The following is a 24,800-nucleotide window of genomic DNA, read 5'->3' as shown; positions in this document are numbered from 1 at the left end:
TGTGTGTGTGTGTGTGTGTGTGTGTGTGTGTGTGTGTGTGTGTGTGTTAGAGGACCTGCCTGTCTCTGGTTTCCCAAAGAGCAGCTCTTGGGACTGGCTGGCATGGGGTATCCTTGGGGCAAGGGAAGATGTGGACAGCCTGGACTGAGGAAGGGTGTTGTCTCCAGGACATTTCCATAGTGGGAGGAAGACAGCAACCGAGCATACTACGTGCTCCTGCATAAATATGCCAGCTTCACCATCACACTAGGGTTAACGAGGATTGGTAGAGCTGCCCTAACGCCCATGTGGTCCTTCTGGATGTCTATGAGGAAGACAGTAGGTGAGGCCCCAGTTCAGATATCCTAAGACCCTGCTAACAGCACCCCAGCAGACCAGAGACACCCATGTGACATACCAGCAGCTGGGCTGAGGGCTTGGTTACTGAAGGGATGTTATAGAGGCAGGCCGTGGGCACCAGCCCTGTCTTGCCTGTTCTGTCATTCTGTCCCAGGACCCAGTTCTCTGAGGCCAGAAGTCCCTGTTTCTTGGTCAGGATCAGTAAGTCGCCTTTCTTGAAGGACAGAAGGGTGACATCATCTGCAGGTCCAAGGCACATATAGAGGCAAGAATGCAACATTTGCTGAGGGCTCTCCAAAGTCCCCAGGCTACACTGGCATTTCAGAGAAATGAGGCTTGGAACCATGGACCCAAGGCCGCCCTGAGAGGATGGTGCAGAACTGTCACTTGCTGGTGACAAGCAGGGCATGGGAACTCTCATGGCAGCCCAGCCTAATAGACCACTGGGACCTACCTAGGGGCTGGGAAGTGGCCGGGCAGGGGGCAGACTGCAGAGCTAGTGGTTTACATGCCTGGCCAGAGGGTCTGTGACTTGACCTCTGAACCCACGTGCAAATCTGTATGCCTCTGATGGTGTTTCGTTCACGACCATGAGTGAGGATTATTGGGAAGACAGGGCAACACTCTCTGACATTCCTCACAGAGTTTAAAAGCTCCTACAGAGCCCTTTCATCCGAATCTGGGCTAGTTTGCCTACAGTGCGTGTAGCCAGTGTCAATGGCTGACATCTGGAGCCTGATGCTGGCCTACAGGTTTCAGCCCAGCTCCTGTTGCAGTGAGGACTTTCAGGGAAGGACGTGTGGTGCTGGGTGAACTATCCCTCTGTGTGAGCCTCTGGTCTTGTGTCTGTAAAATAAGATAACTGGATGGTTATAGGGATGGTATGTAAGTCCTGCAGATGTGAGTTAACCTTGCGAGTGACCATGAAAGCACTGGTGGCCTTAGTGTGTGTGTGTGTGTGTGTGTGTGTGTGGGTGTGTAAGACCTCATCCTTTAACCCCTTCAGATGGGGCCCTTGCTGAAGCTGACCCTGTAAAATGGATGCTCGTGTCTCTAAGCCTTGCCTGGGGTCTCTTGGATATGAGAAGGCCACCCTTCTCTACTAGTCCCATGGGATGCCGTCCCTCCCCTTTCCCAATAGGTACCTGTGGCCTTCCTGTCCTGCAGGGCCATGGCGAACACAGACCTCTCCTTCAAGCCTCCCAGGAACAAAGCCACCATCTCAGCGATGGCCACGCTGCTGGGGGAGACGAACTCGTACTCTTCATGCAGTGTGGACAGGAGTAGTTTCTGTCCACCTGGGGCGTCCCTGAGGGCACAAAGGGTGTAGTGTGACCTGGAACCTGCCCTACTCTCTCTTGTTTTAGCCCCTGAGCAGCCTCGGAGAAGGTGACAATTCCAGTGTTACATATGAGAAAACAAGGGACTTAGAAGAGCTTGGTCTGAGTCCAGGTTGGTCCAAGTCCCAGGCAGCATGTTAGGTGATGGACACATGACTAGCAGATCTCTGGGTCCCAGAGGCAGTGGGGTGTACTGTTCTCCAGCATGTAAGGCTGCTCAAAGCAGACAATGAGGAGCATTACACAGAAAGCTATAGGCCTACTCTGGAACCTGGGACAGTTACCTAGCTGGTGTGCCTCAGTTTACTTCTCTACAGAATGAGTGAAATAGTTAATACAGATTGTCACCTTGTTAGCATCTAGACCACCTATGTGGCAAACCTCTGGGTGTAACTGATGGAGTTTCTAGGTTGGGTTAGCTGATGTGGGAAGACCCACTCTACATTGGGGTACAGCATTCCATAAGGTCAGATCCCTGACTGGATGCGAAGGAGAAAGTGAGCTGGATATCGGCGCTCATCTCTCTCTTTTCCTAGCTCTGGACACAAGGGGACCACCTGCCTCATGCGCCTTGCTGTCTGCCTTTCCTGCCACGATGGACTGTGTACCCTCGAACTGTGAGCAAAAACAAACTCTCTCCCTTAAGCTACTTATGCCATGTAGTTTTGCAAGGCAGCAAGACAATTCACTAATACAGCAGCTAATGCTGCGGACTTTGAGTTGTCCAGGAGAGTGGACAGTTGACCCCAGGATGCAGTGGTACTGTGTGCCTGGTGCAACCACCTGTCAAGACTGTGGTCAAGGAGCTGTGGGCAAACATGGTCAGGACTTTCTGTTTCAGGTTCCATACGCATCTATACCGAGGACTCAGGTTGGGAAGCAACAGATTTGAGGTTTACCTGTTGGCGACCAGACCCATGACCTCTGCGAAGGACAGCCCCAGCAGTGTCCTCTCCTTCTGGTCCAGGAAGTACATCCCCTTCCAGTTAACGGCCAAAATCAGCTGTGTCTTGGGAAGGCGGGGGCCTGACCAAAAAGCAACCCAGAGTAAAGGCCATGCCAGCCACTGGGAGCCGCTTCCTGTCCTCCCCACCCCCACCACACCAGATGCTCTTACCAGAGAGAGTGGTGACTTCAAATAGTCGGGAGAAAAGCAGGGGCCACAGAAAACGGGCAGCCTCCACTGTCTGCTCCCTCACTGCCAGTGGGGTGGCCTTCGACTGGGTATACGGGGCCTATATGAAGGGGAAAACGCCAGGCACCACCTCCATCACTCCGCCGTGTGGGAGGGCCAAGGACAACTTCCAGTGTTGGTCCTAGCCTTCTGCCTTGATTGACACAAGGTCTCTTGTTGCTCACTTCCGCATATGCTGGGCTAGCTGGCTCCCAGGGTCCTGGAGATTCCCCTGTCCCTGCTCCCCATCTCCCTGGAAGCACACATCGGAATTGCACATGCTTGCGTGCCTCACCCAGCTTTTCATGGGCTCTGGAGATCCAAACTCAGGTTGTCAGCTTTGCACAGCAAGCCCCTTATCCACCAAGCCAGCTCACACCCCCTCCTTCCTCCTTTTAAGTGAATCATCTGAGCCATTTTCTTGAAGCAATAACTGACTAACACAGGCTTCCTGTTGCCAGTGAGTGCCTATGAGGGGCAGCTTGCCGTGTGTCCCTGGATCCTGGGCACCTCCCTCTGGCTTTCTTCTTGGAATTCTTCATCATTTTTGGGGACCTCTTGCAGAGGTTTCTGCTTCTGTCTTCCTTTTAGTTCCTCCCTTTTTCAGCTTGCCTTTTTCCCTCCCTAACATGCATTGTGTCTGTGATGTATCCAAGTTTTCTTTTTCTGCTGGATCAAATGCCATTTCTCATTTCCACTTTGAAACACTCACGTGCCGACTCTAGGAATGTAAATGGCCACATCATATATGAAGAGTGATTTGGCCATTTGCCACATGTACCAAACGCTTAGGATGTTTACACGCTGACCTAAGATTTCTCATGTGCCTGGTAAGGGGGCACTGAGAGGCTTCGATATGAGCATGAAAGAAAGACATGATGAGCCTGTGCCAGGGCCACAGAACTGTCAATATTCAGCAGCTGTGGAATATCTAGGCCCAGGGTTATCTAGGTGCTGCTGGGCAGAGCAGTTTGAGACCAAGAGGCCCACCTAGAGGGAGGAGGACAGGTGATGGGAACCCGTGGTGAGGTGCAGAGCTACAGGGGACATTTTGTCTCTTGAGTCAGCACTGCATCCGTTAAAGCTCCCTGGTCCCTAGCATGTGGGGAGACTCATAAGGGAAGGGATCCATTACTCTAATCTCCCCTCAAAGGAAAGCTTAGGGTCAGAGTAGGCCCAGAGTACCCAGCCTGCCACAGACGGACCTTGGCATGGGCAGCGATAACAATGCTAGCCCACTTCTCTGGAGACTTGGTCCGGTACAGCTTGGAGGGAACACAGCTGGGCAACAGCTCCTGGACAGCGCCATTCTTCACTGTGGCCCCAAACTTCACATAGCAGTGCCGGGCCAGCAGCTGAACCAGCTCTTCCTCCTGTGCGCCAGGACAGTAGGGGTGTGAGAGGTGTGAGTGAGGGCCCAGGAGGGCCCTGAGGCTGCTCCTGTCTCAGCGCAGTGGGGCTCACCAGCCTCTCACACAAGGTGGGAAGCAAGAGCAGCCATCTGTCCTAACCCTCCCCCCCACTGCTTCTCCAAGTGGGGTATAGTCTTCCCATGCCAAGAGAGCACAGTGGCTGCCCCTTCCTGCCTGTGGCTGCCGGGCTTCAAGACCAGCCTGCTGATGTGGCACAGGGCATTTGCACCTGGCGCCACATCGTCACAGTGCACCCCGTTGTTAGAGCTCTTGGCATCTTACATATTCTAGATGTGAGCCCAAGGGTCGCTCCCTCCCCTTCTTCTTTCCTCCCCTCCTCTTCTGTATTTTCTTCCTCCTCTTCCCCCCTTTTTTCTTTCTTCTCCATCCCCCTCAACACAGAATAGTCTCATGTATCTCAGGCTGGCATCAAACTTCCTACGTATCCAAGAATAGCCTTGACCTTCTGCACCTCTTGCCTCCACCTCCCAGTCGCTGGGATTACGGCGTCCACTGCCCTGTTCAATGCCAGGGATGAGGCCCAGGGCGTTGTTTAATCTGCCACCTAACTCCCGGGCTGCATTCCTGACTGTCAGGCCCTGCTGCTCCATGAGCAGCTGCTGTGGGAGGCCAGGAAGCCTGGGGCAGATAAGGAGGCCTTCCCCGCCTGATACTGTGGGTGCCAAGGATCCCAGAAGCCCAAGCAAAGCTGCAATCCACAGGAAGAAGAAACAGGCCAGGCCCGGAAAGAGAGGGCTGTGCCCAGTTCAGGCTCCACACCTGCGTCCTTGTAACTCCCTTTCCATCCTCATCCCTCCACCTCCTGTCTGCCACATTCTATCTTATTTCCATTGCCCCCGGGTCCCCGTACTGTGGAGCATCCCGATGGCCACCGGCTCAGGGCTCCTCACCTTCTCAAAGTTATACTCGCCAGACCACACTCCGTGGAGGACTTGGTGGTAAATGAGCTCAGTGCTCACAGAGTCCTCCCTGGAGTCATGCCAAGGGGTGAAGAACTCCTTCCGGAAGTACATGCGCCAGGGCGACTGGCGCTGGCTCTCGCCCCTCTCTCGGGCCAGTTGTTCGCACTGGGCCACAGCATCCATCACGTGGTCAGAGCCGCTGCCCAGGGACCAGAACTGAGGCCAGAATTGGGGGCAGAAAGGGTTAACAGCGGCTATACATCTACCCTTCACACTGTATGTGGAAGACAGGGCCTGTGATGCCCTGTGTGAGCCAAGAAGCCACTTTCTTTTTGTGTGCATATGTATTTCTCTCTCTGTCTGTCTGTCTGTCTCTCTCTGTGTGTGTGTACGTGCTTGTGGAGGTCACAGGCAGATGGTAAATCTTCCTTAATTGCTCTGCACCTTAGTTTTTGAGATAGGATCTCTCACTGAACCCAGAACTCACTGATTTGGCTGCATTTGCTGGCCAATGAGCCCCTGGGATCCTCTTATCACCATCCATGCAGTGCTGCGGCACCCGCCACCACGCTCAGATTGTTCACACGGTTCTGGGAGACTGGAATGTTCCTGTACATGCTTTACCAACAACTGTCCACTCAGCTCCCAGAAGATGTCCTTCCAGGGATCACGGTCTGTGCATCGCTTCCCCAGATGCCTCCCAAAGAAGGTGGAGTTTGACTCCCACAGGTTAGTGTGAATGTTCCTGAGTTTGGGAGTGAAGGCTCCATCATGTCTAGCCCTATCTGGGTAAAGGGGCAACTGCTGGCCTGCACCAGGAGGACTGGACATCTGGGGGTAGGCACTTCTGGTGTGTGTGTTTGTGTAGGTGTGTATATCTGCGCATGTGTACATATGAATGTCTGTGCACACATGTGTATGTATGTACATGCCTATACATGCATGTGTGTGTGTGCGTGTGCGTGTGTGTGTGCATGTGTGTGCGTGTGTGCGTGTGTGTGTGTGTGTGTGTGTGTGTGTGTGTGTGTGTGTGTGTGCGTGTGATGGCTGAAGATGCAGGCAGGGCAGGTTAATAGGGACAGCCTCTAGCTTCAGGTGCTCTGGCTCAGGTATGTAGAGGAGGCACCTGTGGAATGTGCCTCCTGCTTGTTACCTTGTCATACACGGCGACCTGGAGGGAGAAGCCCAGACGGTCCCTGAGGCCCTGTTTCTGAGCGATGTGCTGGCAGATCTCCTGTGATGTGGAGGCGGAATCCACAGAGACAGTCAGGCTCCCTCCAGTTGCCAGGATGACCTGGATCGGGATATGCTTCTTGGACTTGACAGCCTGGGGACAGACGGGTGGTGCTCTGTAGTCCTGGACCCCGGAACCTGACTCTAGAGGTTCCCCATCCCCAAGTTTGCTTGTCCCTGTGGAGTCCCGAGGGTGAGACCCTCAGAAGACCCAGGGTCTGGTTGTGGCCTGGTGCGGTGTCCAATGGTCTGCGTTGGCCACGCATAGGAGGTGAGTTGGGGATTTTTCAGAGGTTGTCTCTCCAGCCCTGGGATGCAGCCTCTGCCCCATAATGGGCCACATGCAGACGCAAACCCAAGGTGCTGAGCTTGACTCAGACAACAGTTTGAGTCATCGGGTCCTAAGCACAACACTGCACAGATGTGAGTGGCTTCGAGTTCACCTACAGTTCGGGACTTACGGGAAGGAAGAGAGCCATGAACTTGGGAACTGAAGAGAGACCATGAAGGAAGTATGGCCAGAGGAGGCCTGCTGTCTCTACATAGGACAGTACAGGGCATCGACATGAGTACTCTCTGTATCCTGGTGCTCTGGAATGACCCTTTCAGAGGTCTTGAGAGTTCATGGGTGTCATGAGACCAAGCAGGTAGAGGTGGTACCAGCTCCCAACAGAGCTACAAACGGTGACAGGCGAGTGTTAGAAGCTAGAAGCATCAGCTTGTGCTCTCTCCATGGAGCAGGGTAGCTGTATCTTCCCATCCAGGTAGACAGGAGACAGGAACAAAACAGGAACGTGGCCTGAGTGGTAGGGATGGTGGCTTTGAAGCCTAGGCCATGCTGAGTACCAGGGATGGCTCACAAGGTACAACAGGGGCCAGCGAGATCACTCAGCTAGTAAAGGCAATTTCTGCCAAGACTTGACCTGAGTCTAACTCCTGGCACCCACACGGTAGAAGCAGAGAGCTGACACCAGCAAGTTATTCTCTGACCTCTGCATGCGTTCCGTGGCACACACGATTGCACACGCACACACACTCACACTCTCACACAAATAAATAAACGAATAATTTTTTTTAAATAAGATGCCACAGGACCGGAAGCCAAGGACAAAGGCCTAGACAGGACGTCCTGCCCTGTTCTGCCCAGCTCCCATCCCTGGCTACTGCACCCACCTGTAGCTCCAGCCAGGTAGGGGGTTCTGCTCGCACCCCGTTGCTGAAGGTGCGCTGCAGGCGTTCAGCACAGAAGGGCCCATAGCTGGCTGGCCCTTGACTAATGAAATTCAGCAGATACTGGTGGTGAGAAAAGAGGGGGAAGAGGAAGACACTCAGAATGGGGGCTTCTTTTCTTTTTTACCCAAGTCAACCTAAAACTCTTCGTGGCTGGAGGTGTAATTCAGGTGATGGCACCTGCCTGGCACGGATGAAGCCCTGGGTTCTAGTCACACTAAGATAGACCCTAACTGTGCATCGACGCCTTGTGGGACACTTAGGTCTGACCCCCCTGCTTCTACTTGCTGAGGGCTGGTACAGGCATGCATCGTCATTTCCGTTTTTATGTGGTACTGGGGATTGAACTCAGGGCTTCAATCAGGATTGGATCAATTGGCACACCACCAAGTGAGTTACATCCTCAGTCCATGTCCAACTTAGTCTTGAAGGGTATGCGCCTGGGACTGGACTGGGACCCCTGCCCTCCTGGGTAAGGAGCTGGAAAGAGCCAGGTGAAATATGGGAAGACTGAGGGCTAGAGCAGTGTAGACACTGTTACTCATTCGCTATGATTTCCAGACTTGGTCCAAGATCCAGGACTCAGGGCCTGCCCCTGCTGTAAACTGCCTCCCTCCCCAGTCCAGTCTCACCCCAGCTCAGCCCTCATCACCTTCATGAACCTCTCCGAGGGTGCGAAGCAGCCCAGACAGAGGCTGAGCAGAATCCAGCCGCGGGCCCGGCTGCTTGTTCTGTAGTTCTCGGAGAGCTGCTTGCAGATCTGGCAGTAGATTTCATCTCTGAAAGACACAGACCACAGGCTCTGAGAGAGGAGCAAGGGGTGCACAGCAGAGAACTCAGGCACACGGTGATAGAGGCTCTCACCCTACCCAGTCTTATCAGAGCCTAGGACCGTTCCCAGCCCTGATGTCTTCCCAGGGCTCCGGATGCCCCTCTTCCCACCTCCCCTTCCTAGTTCATCAAAGCCTTACCTTTAGTCCTCCTCCCAGGGTATCCCCTCCCTGAGTCTTTGCTCCCCATCTCCCCTCTGCCCATGGCCAGCCCCCTTTACCCTTGATCCACTTTCCCTGGTTCATGTATAAGCCAACTTGCTTCTCCCCCCAGTGTCATAGTTACTTCAAATGCTGTTCCTTCCCCTCTGTCTTAAGGGAATGTCCCACACCCTGCAGATAGCCGCTTTTCCTGCGCAGTGAGACAAGAGGGCTTATGGTGTTTCCTTTCACTTGTCCACTTACTAGATTAAGAAATGCCTAGGATAAAACCTCCCCAGGGGTTTTTTTTTTTTTTTTTTTTTTTTTTTTTTGGCATTTAGTGCTGTGAATTTGCTTCTTAGAACAGCCTTCATCGTGTCTCATAAGTTTGACTATGTTGTGTTTTCATTTTAATTTAATTCTAGAAATAATTCAATTTCCTTATTGATTTTTGTCTTGATTCAATTTTCATTTAGTAGTGAGCTGTTTAACTTTCTGCCGTTTATTTTGTTTATTTTTATCAATTACACATAATATAGGGCTAATATCTAAGGCATATAAAGAACTCAAAAAAACTGGACATCAAGAAAACAAACAACACAATCAAGAATGGGGTACAAAAAAGAATGGGGTACATATCTAAACAGAATTCTCAAAAGAGGAAATACAAATGGCCTACAACAACTTAAAGAAGCATTCAACATTCTTAATTATCAGGGGAATGCAAATCAAAAGTGCTTTGAAATTTCTTGTTCCACCTGTCAGAATGGCCAAGACAAATAAAACAAACCAGCTCATGCTGGTGAAGATGTGGAGTAAGCGGACGTTCATCTGTGGCTGATGAGAGTCCAAACTTGTACTGCCACTACGAAAATCAGTGTGGCAGCTCCTCAGGAAACTGGGAATAGATCTAACTTAAGATCCAACTGCGTCACTCTTGGGCATATACTCAAATTATGCTTCATCCTACCACATAGACACTTGCTCAGCTATGTTCATTGCTGCTCTGTTCATAAAAGCTGGAAATTGGAAACAACCTAGATATCAGTCAGCAGACAGAAGAAGGGATTTTTTTAAAAAAGTGGTACATTTACACAATCGAGTATCACTTGGCCATTAAAAAGAATGAAATCATGAAATTTGCAGGTGAATGAACAGAACTAGAAAAAAAAAATCATTCCGCATGAGGCAACCCAGACTCCATGCTCTAATTCTTTTAAAGCAAATTGCACAAGAGTTCCAGGCCAGCCAAGGCTACCCAGTGAGGCAGTGCCTCAAAAACCAAGACAAAGCAGCAAAATGAAGTGAGTAACTGACTGGGCCACGCTGAACCTGTCTTAAAGCTGTCTGACCATCGGGTTCTCCCCATATCCCTCTCACATAGAGGGATGTGTGGGTGTGTGGGCATCTGTGTGTGGGGGCTTGTAGAAGTTTTCTTTGGTTGTTCTCTACCTTATTTAGTTTTTGAGACAGGGTCTCTTAGCCTGGGACTTCCTGATTTGGCTGGCAAGTGCCAGTAAGCCTTACAGATAAATGCTGCTTTCCCTGGCTTTTTTTTTTTTTTTTTTTTTTTTTTGACATGGGTTCTGGAGGATCAAATTCCGGTTGCAGTGCAGAGGTGGAATCAACTGAACCCTCTCCCCGGCCCCTCATGGCTTTTCTTAACAAAGCAAGCAGAGAGCCCCAGGTGGCTTTCTGCTGTGCTGAGTCTGAGCCTACAGTACCAGGTCAGAGAGCAGCTGAATACCCGGTACCACAAGGCAGATGGCTGATGCCATCATGGGCTTGGTGCCAGTGAAGAGGCCTGATATTCTGAACAGAAGCCGGAGCAGAGACTGACCTGAGTCCTGGACGCATGATGGCGTAGCCCACGATGAAATGCACCTTCTCCAGGTTAGTCATGGGTCTGTCTGAGACAGGGCCATCGTGCTTGAACACCTCTTCACCAATGTTCAGCTGGCTGGCCACCTAGAAGTCCACAGTTAGCCGTTAGCACAGCTTGACCTATTTGCCAAGGAGGAAACAGATGTGTGGGATGGAAGCGACGGCGTAGGACCCTGTAGCCCTCTGATACTGACAAATCTCCTAGCTGGGCTCACCTGGCCAGTGATCCATGAGGACCACGTCGGCCTTATGAGGAGATATGACTGGCCCCTCCATCCCACCTGCAGACAAGGGACCAAGGGCATGTGAATGCGCATGTGGTTGACCCTGTAGCCACCAGACCTAGAGCATCTGCCTTGCCTTTGATACTCAGCCACTTCCTGGATCAACACACAAAGCCAGTAGCACTGGTTGGGGGCAGCGGATGCACCTTGACTCCAACTGCACCCTTGTAAGAATTTGCTGTTAGAGCCTGGTACGAGACTGAGCTTGGGTTGAGGTAAACTCAGGGCTAGATTCCATCTCTGGCTGAGCAAAGCTGGCTTTGAGTATAGGAACTGAGTGTGAGACACGGGAAGGGCTTGCTTGGCCGAGTCAGGGAACATAAGCATGAAAGAAATTCAAGACCTGACCCCAGGAAGCCAGTCCAGCGTTCTTGTGTCCACCCTTTAGAGGAGAGCTGCTATCTAGACTGCACTCCAGAGTCTCCGCCTGGGAAGGCCATCAGCCTCCAGTGTGATCTCCACCTTCTGGCATTCCTGCTCTGGCTGTGCCCTTGCCTCATGAAGTGTGTGACTTCTAAGTCTAGATACTACATTTTTTTCATCTTGGCTCACTCAGGGTGAAGAAAAACCATGTTGTGAGGACATCCAGATAGCTCAAGACAGGGACCACAGAGCTGGGACGGATGCACCATTCCGTGATCTTGGGAGCGCACTCACTCAGGTCAAGCCTACAGTGGACAGTTTGGCAGCAACTTTATGAGAGACCCGTCCAAGCCCCTCCCAACTCCCGGGAAGAGCCAGTGTGCCCTGACATAAGCTGCTGCGCTTCTGTGTAACCTGTTACGCAGCGAACGCTACCCTGACACACCCTGGTGGAGCCGAAGCCACGGTGGTGCTGGGATGTCCGTGCAACCAGGGCCGCAGAGGCTTTTAGGCTCCCCTGTCGTTCGTCAGCAGATGGGACCTCAGGGTACCTATGGTGGGTCCCGGGGACCTGGCGTGTGCAGCACTCCTGGACTGCTGCAGCGCGCCCCCGCGCTGTCACTGCTGCTTAACTAATTCCTTTGCATGTTGGTTAGTTCATTGCCTGAAACCGGGCCGTAAGGAGGCCTTGGCCAGAAGATGTTAGGAATTGTTTTAAAATTGTGTGTATGTAAATATGGATATGTATGTGTGCGGGGGCATTGAGGGCACAGGCCGACATACACATGTATGTGGGCCAGAGATCAGTATCAGGTGTCTTTTTCAATCGCTTCTCCATATTACTGTTATTATTATTTTTAATTTTATGTGTATGTGCCCAAAGAGTCCAGAAGAGGGTGTTGGATTCTGTGGACCTGGAATTAGAATCAGTTACAAATAGCCCATTGTGGGTCCTGGGAACCGAAGAGTCTTCTGGAAGACGTGCTCTTAACTGCCGAGCCATCTCTCCAGCCTCCTCGACTTTCCTTTTTGAGACAGGGCCTTTCACCTAACCTAGCACTGGCTGCCTCGGCCAGGCCGGCTGGCCAGGAAGATCCAGGGACCCTCTTGTTTCAACTCCTTACCTTGCCGGTGCCTAGACTACAGGCACGAGTTGCCACGCTCAGCTTAAAAAAAAAAAAGCTTTTGTTTTTATTATTTTTAACTATGTGTATGTGTGGGTGGGTATGTGCACATGAATGAAGGTGCCCAGAGGACAGAAGCACTGGATTCCCCTGGGGCTGGAGTTACAGGTGTTTGCAAGCTGCTTGACACGGGTGCTGGGAATCGAACTCGTGTGGAAGAGCAACACCTGCTCTTAACTGCTCAGCTATCTCTAGTGCCAGTCACAACCAGCCACAACCAGCTTATGAGGGTACTAGTGAGCTTGAACTCAGGTCCTCATGCTTGTGCAACAGCATGCTAGCCCTCTCCACCCCCGCCAAGGTCCATCAAAGGGCATGACATGACATGGGGGTGCAGCTTAGCACGCCTAAGATGCACCAGGGTTGGGATTCAATCTTAGGCACAGAAATGAATGAGGAAGGAACTCTGAATTCAGCAGAGCGGGTTTAAAGCTAGTTCCTACATACGTGTTCACTGCAGTTTGGGGGCAGAGTCATTTGACTTGCTTCATCAGCTTTAGAGAAACATAATAATGGATACTTTATAGGGCTGGGGTACCTGGGGGCAAGAAGGAAAGCAAAGTGGGCTGCCTATCAGCCAGGAGCAGCAGCCGTTCTTTTGTTTTGTGTGCGTGTGTGCAGACATGTGCATGGCACAGTGCACGTGTGGGGAGTCAGAGGACAGCCGCAGGCGCCAGCCCTCCCCTTCAGGGTGGCGGCTTTAGGAGAGTCTTCTGATTGCCCCTCTCCCAAACCCCCGCTTCCTCAGTGGCCTGCTAGGCGAGGCTGCGCATGATCCTGCCTGGCTCCGTCTGGGGGATTTGACATCCGTTTTCAAGCTTGCATGGCAAAGGCTTCTACCCGCTGAGTCGGCTCTCCAGCCTTACTTATCTGCCTTCTCGTCATCTCTTTCTCTGGCCTCCCACTTGTTACATAGCCAAGAATGACCTTGAAATCCTCATCCTCCTGCCTCCAGACCTTGAGTGCTGGAGTAGCAAGTGTGCCCCACTCGTCTGGGTGGTATAATTCTGGGGACCGGGCTTCAGGGGCTTCAGGGCTTTGTTCGTTCTGGGCAAGCACTCCCCCAACTGAGCTGTAGCTGGAGCCTCAAACATCTGTTCTGTTTGTTTGTTTGTTTGTTTCTTAATGTTAATTTGAATTTAGGTGGAATCAAAGCCAGTGTTTGGAGTTTGGCAGACCCTCTCAATTCATGATTGCAACATCCCAGCAGTCCTGGTGCTGTTCTTGACTTATGAATTCCCAAAAGCATTTTCAGTCTCAGGCACTGGGTTCGGAAGATGACGCTTCCACCCAGCTTCCTGGGTCCTTCTTGGTGGACACTTGTCTGCTGCCCTTACCACATACCTGTGCTGATCTGTTGTGCTGTGGACCCCGAGGGCCGCTGTCCTTGCCCAGCCGCATCACTGAGCTGCCACTCAGGCTGTTCCTGGCATAGACCACTGGCTCCGGAAGGTCACCCATGAACCTCAGGATGATGGTCCAAATAGCCAGAGCTGCCTGGAAAATGAGACAGAAGACATGGTTGGTTCCAGCACTGGGGTTGGGGAGCAGGTTGGGCCACATAGAAACCAGAGAACAGCTGGTACCGAGTGGTCAGTGTCATCTTCGTGGTAGAGGAGTGGGTATCGGAGAGGCTTCTGGATGTGGGTGTGGCTGGCTGATTTCTGGAAGTAAGTTACGGCAAACTTGGGGAAGGTATACTCGGACAGGCCGTCCACATCCTCTTCCGGCATCTCCATCATGGGCACTGTATCCAGATCAATCTCAGGCAGTTTCTGGGTCTTTACTTCCAGATCCTGGGAGGGCCACATAGGGAGGACACGGGCCAACCTTTCAGTAATGGAGTGCACATCACTAGCCCCAGTTAGCCCAACAAGGGTCCTTCCATCCCTGCATGCACCATCCTACCTCAAAGCGTGTTGGGGCTGGGCCCTCCTGACCTCCGATCATGGCTGGGAGGAAGCCAAACACTTTCTCCACCATCGCCGTGTCAGTGACAGTGTCATAGATGGACTTCTGCTTCCTATCAGGGACAGCACCTTGACCCTTTTTCTCCTTAGCCGGCGTGACCTGAGGTCCCTGTACACACCCCATGGAGAGAAGGTCACTAAAAGGAACTGTCTAGATCTGGTTGGTCTGTGGGCATGTCAATGGGGGAATTATTTTGGTTACATTAATTGATATGAAAAGACTACCCACCAAAGGCTACACCATTCTGTGGCCAGCTGCTCCTGGATTATATGTGCGGAGGAAGGACCTGAGCATTACCACACACGTGTTGACCTTTACTGGTCTCTGCTCTTGCCAGATTCTAAGATGGCTAGCTGTTTCAACTTCCTGTAACCTTGACTTTCCTAAATAAACCCTTTCTCCTTTAAATTGCTTTTGTCAGGGTTATTTATTGCAGCAACAGAAAACAGCAAGTACTTGACTGTGGTGGTTTGAATGAAAGCAGCCCCCATAGGACCAAAAGGAGTGGCATTGTTAGGAGGTGTGGCCTTGTTGGAGTAGGTGTGGCTTTGCTGGGGGAAGCATGTCACTGGGAGGGCTTTGAGGTTTCAGATGCTCAAGCCAGGCCCAGTGTCACTTTCTCTTCCTGCTGCCGGCCAATCCAGACGTAGAACTCTCAGCTACCTCTCCCCCCACCATGTCTGCCTTGAGCCACCATGCTTTCTGCTATGAGGACAATGGACTAAATCTCTGAACTGTGAGCCAGTCCCAATTAAATGTTTTCCTTTATAAGTATTGCCATGTGCCCTTCACAGCAATAGAATCCCTAACACATTTACCAACTGAGCTCTCTTCTCAGTCATTTTGTACCATCTCAATTGTAGCCCCAGGAGCATCCAGTTTTCTTCCTCGATGTTTCCTATGTTGCTAGTGACTGAGTGGATTTCAACATCTCTGTGTAAGGATGTCAGATATTCTAAAGGGCCTTCTCACAAGCACTCTTAATTGCTGCTCATCAGTTTCCCTCTTTGCCCCAGCCAATCCTACCTCACTTTCTTACCAAGTGGCCTACAAGGGTTTTCTGTTGCCTGAAGTTCCGCCGGGCAGCCACGCCCCTGGCATGTGCCTGAATGATCACCACTGCCCTCTTTTTGGCCTGGACTTGCTGTCGCACCAGGTAGCCCCTGCAGCGGGCCTGCAGCTGCACCATCTTCTGCCGCAATGTCTGGAACTGTCTTGCTAGCAGGTGGCTTCGGGCAATGGCCTGGAGGCGCTCAAAGCCCACTAGGATCTGTGGAAGCAGGAGGTAGTAGGTTTACTGCATGATGGCTTTCCTGAGTGAGCAGAGAGTGGCTCTCCTTGGGAGACCCTCAATATAATTTAGTCACCTGCTCTTTGGTACAGTGCTGGTGTCACAAATACACATGTTTGCTAATATGCACGAGCCTATTAACTACTTGCAGACTGGAGCGCAGCCTACGGTTCGTATGAGTGCTAAATAAGCACCTGGTAAATAGTATGTGTGATGGTTTATATTGAGTGTGAGCTTGGCAGGTATAGAATCACCTTGGAGACAAATCTCTGGGCCTGTCTGTGAAGAGTTTTCAAGATAAGGTTAATTGAGCTAAGTAGCTCTACCCTAAATGTGGGCAGCGCCATCTCATGGGTTGGGTTTCTGGACTTGATAAGAAGGAGCAGTCTGGCTGCGCATAGGAACTCATTGCCCTCTGCTTCCTGATGGTGCATGTAATGTGACTGGCACGTCTGGTATTTCTGCTGCCAGGACTCCCTTAGCAGGATAGACTGTATCTCCTTGAACTATGAGCCAAAATAAGCCTTCCTCCCTTAAGTTGCTTTTGTCAGGCAAAAGTAACTAATGCAATGTAAACAGGAGGCTGGCACAGGCTTCACAGCTGAGTTAACCATGTCCTGGACAATGAGCTCTGGTGTGGAGCCCACTCAGGTACTAGGTGTGTTTAAAATAGGAGAGTAAGAAGTGGATGGACACCAGTCTATACCAGGCCACAGAAGTCCTTGGGTCTCCAGGATGAGCCTGCTGGCTGAAAGACTAACTTAGTGGGCCAGCCTAAGGGTTTGAAAGTCACACAGACACATAGAAGCCAGGCATGTCACTCCTGAGCAAATGTATTTAAGCCCTTTATGCTACTGTTCCTTTACTTAGAGAGTGGTCCCTACTAAATAAATCAATGCGCTCAGTACAGCAGGCCCTCAGGCGACTCCTCCTTACGTGTGAGCTACCACCATGAACTTTGTGACTGAGGAGTGCTGCAAGTCGGGGCCAGTGGCTGACATGACCCTCTTGTGCTTCAGTTGTCCTAGTTGTGTTAAGAACAAGGGGTCAAGTGAGGCCCAGGAGGGTACAGTGATGGCCACTCTGATTCACACAGAACAGAGTTAGTATCTGGGACCTGGGGCCGTAAGAAAAGAGGAGAGAATGCTGTAACCCGAGATGCATCCATCTAGTTAGCTGAGTGACTCCACGTGGGGGAGAAGGGTGGCCATCATCCCAGCCCAACTCTGGAGGATGCCCAAAATTCTGGAGGGGACCACTCGTTTAAAATCTGCCTTCTATATAGCAGTGGAACTCTTCCCGCCTGGCAGCTCTGATTCAGAGAAACAATCGTGAATGATGTGTCTTTCATGAGTCAGTTTTCCGAGGCCCCTGAAAGCCCATCTTCCCAAGCTCTGTCTCTCACCAGCTTGAAATTCTTTCTTTGGCAATGGCCTCGCCACAGCGCCTGGAGGGTCACAGCTGCCTGTCTCTGCCTCAGAAACTCCTTCCTAGAGGGGAAATGCAAATTAGAGGCATTCAATAACTCTCCTAGACCTCAAACAGTGTTTAGGAGCCAGTGATTTGGACACAAAAATAGGAAATAAAATATGGGGGAGAGAGGAATCTGGACAACATATGTTCGGAAGCCTTTGCAGACCAAAGGATGTACATGCAGGGTAGAGTCCAGAGACCCAAATCTCAGCCAGGCGTGGTGGTGCATGCCTGTAATCCCAGCACTCTGAGAGGCAGAGGCAGACAGATTACTGTGAGTTTGAGGCCAGCCTGGTCTACAAAAAGAGTCCAGGACAGCCAACGTTACAGAGAGAAACCCTGTCTCGAAACAAACAAACAAACAAACAAGAAACACCCAAATCTCTGGGCTACGGATGTAGCTCAGTGGTAGAGCATCTACCTAGTACAAAGTTTCCAGTTCTATCCTCAGCCCCACAAACAAAACCCCCCCACATTTTTAAAGGATGATAATCCAGTTTAAAAAAAAACAAAAAAAAAAAAAACAAACAATCAAGAAATCCCTTCTCAGGCTGGAGAGATGGCTCAGAGATTAAGAACACTGTCTGCTCTTCCAGAGGTCCTGAGTTCAATTCCCAGCAACCACATGATGGCTCACAATCATCCATAATTAGATCTGGTGCCCTCTTCTGGCCTGTAGGCATACATTGTATACATAATAAATACATAAATATTTAAAAAAATCTTAGTTTAAAAAAAAAAAGAAATCCTTCCTCATCCCTTTACATTCTACCAAGATCTTTGAAAAAACAGAACCAATTGCCACCTTTTCATTTCTTGTTTTTTTCGTTTTCAGGTGTATGTGTTGAACATGTGCATGCATGTTTGCATGTGTGTAGGTATGTATGTCTCTGTGCTTGTTTGCACATATATGTGGAGGCCTGAGGTTGATATAAAAAACAGGTATTGGAGGTGGAGAGAGGGAGGGAACTGGGTAGGAGAGGGGATGGGGATGGGCTCAGGGGTAGGGATTAGCAGTAGGGAGAGCAGAGGAGAGAGGGCTGGGTGAGAAATGGAAATCGGAGGTGGGGGCATTTCTGGGACTTGCTAGAGACCTGGGGTAGAGGAAGCCTCAGGAAGTCTGTGGGTGGGGTAGGGCGGTCACTCTAGCTGAGACTTCTAGCAGTGGGGAATATGGAGCCTGAAGTGGCCACCTCCTGTAGCCAGGCAGGACTTCCAGTGGAGGGAGAAGGACACCAACCCCCGCCCCCCGCAAAAATAAAAAGAACAACAAAAAAAAACCTTCAGCCCAAAATTTGTCCTGCCTGCAAGACATGCAGGGACAAAGATGGAGCAAAGATTGAGGGAGTGGCGTAGAGAAAACTGGACCTACTCAAGACCCGTTCCATGGGAGAGAACCAATCCCTGATACCATTAATGTTACCCTGCTGTGCTTGTGGACAGGAGCCTCGCATGACTCCAAGGCTGCCTTGTCTGGGTCAGAGGGAGAGGGTGAGGGTAGTCCTGCAGCAACATTAATGTGCCAGGGCAGGTTGGTGTCCATGGGGGCTTCCCTCTTCTCTGCATTAGAATTATCAGCATCGGCTGAGTGACCCCACTGAGGAGTTCTTGTCCTTCTGTCCTCTCCCAGGCCTGCCTGGTGGACATGGTGTGCCTGCTGACTGCATCTAGCCTGCACTCCAGATTAAGTGGGTGAGGTGCACATAGGGTACTTGGTGAGCATAGGGGTCCCCAAATAGTTGTGGGGCACTTAGCCTCAGACTAATCCAAACTTTAAGATGGCTTATGGCGACAGGTACCTGTATTTGTGTCCCCGAAGGACTCTCTGGATGCAAAGAGCTGCTCCATCCAGGGCCTGGCTCCTCTGGATCTCCAGCATTGTGTCCTGATGATCCTGAGGATGGGTGACATCACAGTGTCGCTATCCCTCCCTCACCTCCCACTACTCTTGCTTGGCACCAGGTCCTGGTCTCCAACAGCCAGTGTTTCCCAGACTCTCCTACGAGGATTAGCAAAGAAGGAACCCTGCTGTGGTTCCGAATGAAGCTGCAACTCCACCTCATCCTAATGCCAAACTTATTCTGGCTTTGTCTTTTGCTCTTTCAACCTGACAGTCTTTGTTTCCCAAAGTCACACAACATTTGCATTATGACTATATAACACACTTGAGCTTATTTCTGGGTAAAAAAAATAGTCCCCCAAACCCATGAGCAGAGTTCATGGGAGCTAACATGAGATTGTCTTTATCCATGTGTGTGTCTGTCTTGCCTCTTACTCTTCCTGGTTTCTTTCCTGAGGCCTGACACATGAAGCACAAGTCTGTCATCATAGCTCCAAGAAGGGAGGGTTTATCTTTGCAGGACAGAGAGCATTGGTACCTTGGCTGGTGGGGAGAAGAAGTTGGGGGCTCAATTGTTCTCCCATCCTTCTTCCCTGCCCCTTCTTTTCCTCCCTCCTTCCTCTATCTAGCATCAGAAGGACTGAGTCTCTCGTGTGCCCTGGTGAGCTTGAGGACAGAAAACTGGACCAGACCTTAGGTGTGGCCTCAAAGAACCAGGAATGCAGGGTCGAATCTTCTCTTCCCATTCCTTCCCCAACACCAGCCTCACCTGTGCTGCTCTGTGTATCCTCTCATGGCTACTCCATATTCCCTCTGCTACCCCGTCCCTACAATATCCTTCCTGGATCCCAGATCCCCAGGAAGGGGCAAACCAGCACATGAATGGATGGCTAGAGGAACCCACAGCCCAGCTGGGGACAGGAGCAATCATGGGTGGAGCTCTTTCCCTCCCCTTCCTGCTGTTCTCAGGAGGCCAGAGGCAGCCAGTGCTCTCCAGGATCTCACCTTCAGGAAGATTTTGGTCCTTCCCACTTTCCAGTCTTTGTCTGTCCCCAGGCACAGGTCAGCGATGCGCAAGGTCATCTGGCGGTGCTTGTCTTGAAACTGTTAGGAGAACCAGGAGTAGCCGAAACTCTGGAGAGGGAATGGGGCCTCCTCCAGGGCTACCCAAGCAGGAGTGCCCTTCCATACGCGCCTCCCAACAGTGGCTGTCTGACTATACACAGGCAATTGCCTACACTCCAGGTTAAGTGGATGAGGGGCACCCAGGGTACTTGGTGGGCCTGGGGCCTCCATGTAGATTGGGGACACTTAGCCCCAAACCAATCCAAACTTTAGGATGGCTGCAGGAGTTCAGAACACCCCATCCCACAGAGCTTCCGAGCCACATGCCAGATCCTGGACACGGTGGTCCCAGGAGAGCAGAGTAACAACCCCACAGACATCTAAAAAGGGACCCACAGCCACCAGTATCAACCAGAGTCAGGCACTGTGCCTATACAGCACAAAGACAGAGTAGGCAGGCGAAAGGAAGGGCACTGAAAGCATGTTGAGGCTAGGTATCCAGGGAGGGTTTCAGAAATCGGGAAGGCGGAGAAGACTCAATGGGAGGCACAACTTCTAGACACGCACCTGCACTCTCTCAGGGCTGGGCAGCAGCATGTGGAACCTCTGTGAGAACTCTTCAAACGTGTATCGGATGGGGAAACCTGACTTGCGGATGTGCACAGTCTCCATCATGCCGGAGTAACGCAGCTGCTTAATGCACAGCTCTCGGTCAAACAGCTGTGGGTAGAAAAACTGGGCTGAGGAGCCAAGGATCCAATCCTTCAAAGACATTCACTGTTGCTGCTGCCGGTGGGGCTCAGCTTGCCTAGGGACCCACCCAGCTATCCCCCAAAGACCAGAACAATGTAACAAATGCTCAATTGAACAGAAATGACTGTTTTTATTAGATGTGTGCCCAGAATTTGATATATAGCCAAGCATGACAACCTGCCTCTATCGCTTATGTGCTGGGATTACAAGCATGTAATACGGAACCCAGATTTCAAATGAATTTTTGAAGACAGCAGCGGGAGTGGCTGAAAGGGTCTCCAAGGACATAAAAGACAATAATACAGAAACTGGAATCCAGGTCAGCTGGGGTGGCCCATACATATAACACCTGGGAGGCAGAAGCAGGAGGGTTAGAAGGCCAGCCTTGGGTATAGTGAGATGTGAGTATGTGAGAGAGAGAGAGAGAGAGAGAGAGAGAGATATTCTGGAACCCTTAAGAACACTATGTTTCCATCAATTTCAAGACATGTACAGTACCAGGAATAGGAAAGACATTTGCAGGTTGGGAGGATAACTTAGCCGGTAAGGTGCAAACATGAGGACCTGAGTTTGAGATTCAGAACCCATGTGGAAAAAAAAAAAAAGCAGGGCATGGTGTTATGCGTCTGTAATCCCAGTTCTGGAGAGCTAGTGGCAGATGACTCTCTGGGGCTCACTAGCCAGCTAGCCTAGCCATGAAGAGACCCTGTCTCACAAATAAGGTGTATGATGCCAGTGCTGGTTTAGTTTTGTGTCAGCTTGACATAAGCGAGAGCCATTTGTGGAGAGGGAACCCGAGTTGAGGAAATGCCTCCACCAGACTGGCCTGTGGTACATTCTCTTAATTAGTGATTAATGTGGGAGGGTCCAGTGTGGGTGGTGCCACCCCTGGGCTGGTGGTCCTGGGGGGTATGGGAAAGCAGGCTGAGCAAGCCATGAAGAACAAGCTAATAAGTCACAGTCCTCTATGACCTCTGCTTTAGCCCCTGCCTCCAGGTTCTTGCCCTGACTTCCCTGAGTGATTGACCGTGAGGTAGAACCTACCATAAGCTGAAATAAACCCTTTCCTCAGTTGGGTGGTAGTGGTGCATGCCTTTAATTTCAGCACTCAGGAAGCAGAGGCAGGTAGATTTCTGTGAGGCTAGCCTAATCTAGCAAGTGAGTTCCAGGACAGCCAGGACTACACAGAGAAACCTTGTCTCAAAATAAATAAATAAATAAATAAATAAATAAATGGTATTTTATCTCAGTGATAGAAACCCTAACTAAGACAGTGCCTGATGAGTAACACCAGAAGTTGTCTGGCCTACATACACACACACACACACACACAGAGAGAGAGAGAGAGAGAGAGAGAGAGAGAGAGAGAGAGAAATTTTAATTCAGAACATGGCTGCTCTGGTAAGAGATCATATCCAAAGACCTTCTAGGTCTGTGTGATCTGGCTGGAATACAAACACACCTTTAATTCAGGAGACAGAGGCAAGCAGATCTGAGTTCGAGGCCATTCTGGTATAAAGCAAGTTTCAGGTAAAGAAAAGCTTAGATCCAGGCATGGTGGTACATACGTTTAATCCCAAACAATGAAGGTAAAGATGTTTTGTAGAAGGAGACACCCATGTTTGAAACTGGCAGAAAAAGTGGTGAATCAGAGATCTGATAGAATAGGACACACCCATATCTCAGGAGGAGAGGAAAGGAAAGCTGCTTAAAAGTCAATGCAGAGAAGAGAGGAGGCTGTTTTGCCGGAGAGTTTTGCAGAGAGGTTGACTGAGAGAGCAAGCTAGACACAGGTGAAGACAGAACAATTCCAGCATGAGGAATAAAGACTTTTGTCTATAGTAGCTGCTATACTAGCTTCTATGAAACAACCCCCCTCTCCATATTATATATAATTGCATCCTATTTTAAAAGTACTTCACTTACTATAATATTTATTTATTAGATTTATTTTCTATTACATTTATTTACCATGTGTATCAAACTCTGTGTACATGTGTGCCGTTTGTGGAGGTGAGAGGACAGCTTGTGGAAGCTGGTTCTCTACTTCCATCATGTGGGTCCTGGAGATCAAACTCAGGATAGCAGACTTGGCAGCAAGTGCTCATACCCACTGAGCCACTTGTCAGCTCACATGGAATTTTGTTTTGGGGCAGGAAGACGGCTCAGATGGTAATGTACTTTCCAGGAAAGTATGAAGATCTGAGTTTTGAGCCATCAGAACACACATTAAACACACCACCACCACCACCACCAAACCTGGGCATGTGCTGGCAATCCCAGCGATGAGAGGAGGATACAGGTCTCAGCTGGCCAGCTAATCTAGCTAAATCTGCAAGCTCTGGGGTCCTGGAGACTCCCTGTCTCAACAAAAAGGTGGAGGGGCCAGAGAGATGGCTCAGCGATTCAGAACGCCCATGCTCTTGCCAGAAGACCTAAGTTTGATTCCTGACATCCATGTCCAGGTAGCTCACAATGGCATGTAACTCCAGCTCCGGGGGATCTGACAGTCTCTTCTGAGCTCTGCATGCATGTGCCCATGGGAGGGTGCTGCTGGAGAGACGGCTCAGTAGTGAAGAACCCCAGCTGCTCTTCCAGAGGACCTGGGTTTACTTTCTAGCACCCATATTACAGCTCACAACTATCCATAACTCCAGTTTCAGTCCCACTTCTGGCCTTGGTGGGGGCATCAAGCACACACGTGGTACATGCGTACATGCGTGCAGGCGAAACATCCATACACACACAATGAAGTAATTTTTAAAAGCTATGTAAGTTAGAGAGCACTAAAGGAAGATATACAATATCAAACTCTGTCATTCATGTGCATCTGTGACGCCCTACGCACATATGCACACGCATATATACACTAACAAGTATACTTTTTTATTCCCCTATAACAGGGTTTTTAGCTATTTTGTTTTTGCAAATTGTATTTCCCAGTTTGAGGAGCCCATGTGCTTACAGCCTTTGGAGGAGGTAGATTCGCTAGCTCAGGGCATCACAGGGTTAACCTTCCCCACCACATGTGGAGAAAGCTCCTCCAGATCTCGCCACAGGAGCCAGTCTGACCTTCAGTTCCAGCCTTCGAAACAGCTGGTGCCCTTTGCTGGTGTGGCTTCTGTGTAGGAGATGTGCCGTAGCATCGCCTTCTGAGAAGCATAGTGCCTCTTCTATCAAAAGGTTAGCTGAGACAAGGCCACTCAGTTTTGAGAAAATGTCATTTTGTAAACCCTCACATAAGTTTCTAGTTCCCAAATGTAACTTTGATTCGCCTGAGTTTCACCTTTCCAAATGCCAACGCTGGCCCAAATAGCCAAACTGCACTGCTCCTTACAGATGAGCCAATAGTGTAAGAATGTGAGGCCAATGTCTGACCAACAAGAGCGTAACATGGAACCCTGGAACAATAAAGTCCCGGTGGACTTCCAACTAGGTGCTCTGGCTTGCCAGAGCTTGTCACTGCAGATCAGCCCTCTACAGAGCTGAAGTTTTGCCTTTCAAAGATACTTCGGGTCATATGGGCACTCTTGTGACCATAGCTTCATTTTTAACATCCTATAGACAAGAATAAGTCTCACTTTATGGAAGATAAAAGATAGTGAGGCCCAGAGAAGCTCAGAACCTGTCACAGACACAGCAGACAGAGGATGGACTAAGGAGCTAGGGTGTGAGTGTGCTGAAGCTCCGCCGATCACTGAGCTGTAGCCAACTCACACCGGTTGTCTGTAACTTGGGGACAAGGGACAGCTGTAATGCTGGCCACACCTTGGATGTCAACTCTAGGTGTCAAACTCAGCCCCTTAGTACCCTCCCTCACCCTGGCACCCCCCCCCCAGTCTCTCCCAGTTACCAGCGGCTTCTTGTACTCATTGGGTTTGATGCAGCGGATAAAGTAGGGCTGGCAGTGGGTAAGGATTCTCATCAGCTGGTCCAGCGACTGCTTGAACTGGCCTGCGAGGGTGAGCGGGCGCTTGGTGGAGTCTGATGGCTACAAAGAGGAAGCACGGGGGTGTAAGGGCAGGGGAGCCTTGCCTGGGACTCCGTGGACCACGCCACAGTGAGGGGTG

The 24,800-nt window shown here is 50.6% G+C and overlaps 1 protein-coding gene across 1 annotated transcript in view; it reads right to left on the bottom strand.

The window, feature by feature from the left end:
- The window catches only part of Myo7b (myosin VIIB), a 73,187-nt gene that overhangs the window by 8,282 nt on the left and 40,105 nt on the right, over positions 1-24,800 (bottom strand). The window contains exons 16-34 of the mRNA XM_055625703.1: positions 24,584-24,721; positions 20,545-20,697; positions 19,918-20,016; positions 18,872-18,966; positions 17,005-17,089; positions 15,348-15,578; positions 14,246-14,416; positions 13,924-14,133; positions 13,682-13,834; positions 10,463-10,590; positions 8,304-8,430; positions 7,595-7,714; positions 6,342-6,515; positions 5,177-5,404; positions 4,059-4,226; positions 2,797-2,914; positions 2,579-2,705; positions 1,485-1,648; positions 398-579 (exon numbers count right to left, since the gene is read on the bottom strand). Coding sequence (XP_055481678.1) covers positions 398-579; positions 1,485-1,648; positions 2,579-2,705; positions 2,797-2,914; positions 4,059-4,226; positions 5,177-5,404; positions 6,342-6,515; positions 7,595-7,714; positions 8,304-8,430; positions 10,463-10,590; positions 13,682-13,834; positions 13,924-14,133; positions 14,246-14,416; positions 15,348-15,578; positions 17,005-17,089; positions 18,872-18,966; positions 19,918-20,016; positions 20,545-20,697; positions 24,584-24,721 — 2,871 coding nt within the window. The remainder of the gene's footprint in view (positions 1-397; positions 580-1,484; positions 1,649-2,578; positions 2,706-2,796; positions 2,915-4,058; positions 4,227-5,176; positions 5,405-6,341; positions 6,516-7,594; positions 7,715-8,303; positions 8,431-10,462; positions 10,591-13,681; positions 13,835-13,923; positions 14,134-14,245; positions 14,417-15,347; positions 15,579-17,004; positions 17,090-18,871; positions 18,967-19,917; positions 20,017-20,544; positions 20,698-24,583; positions 24,722-24,800) is intronic.

The sequence above is a fragment of the Psammomys obesus genome, unplaced genomic scaffold (genome assembly GCF_907164565.1).
Source record: "Psammomys obesus unplaced genomic scaffold, mPsaObe1.curated_primary_1811, whole genome shotgun sequence".
NCBI classification, from domain to species: Eukaryota; Metazoa; Chordata; class Mammalia; order Rodentia; family Muridae; genus Psammomys; species Psammomys obesus.
This window is presented reverse-complemented; position numbering and strand designations above follow the sequence as displayed.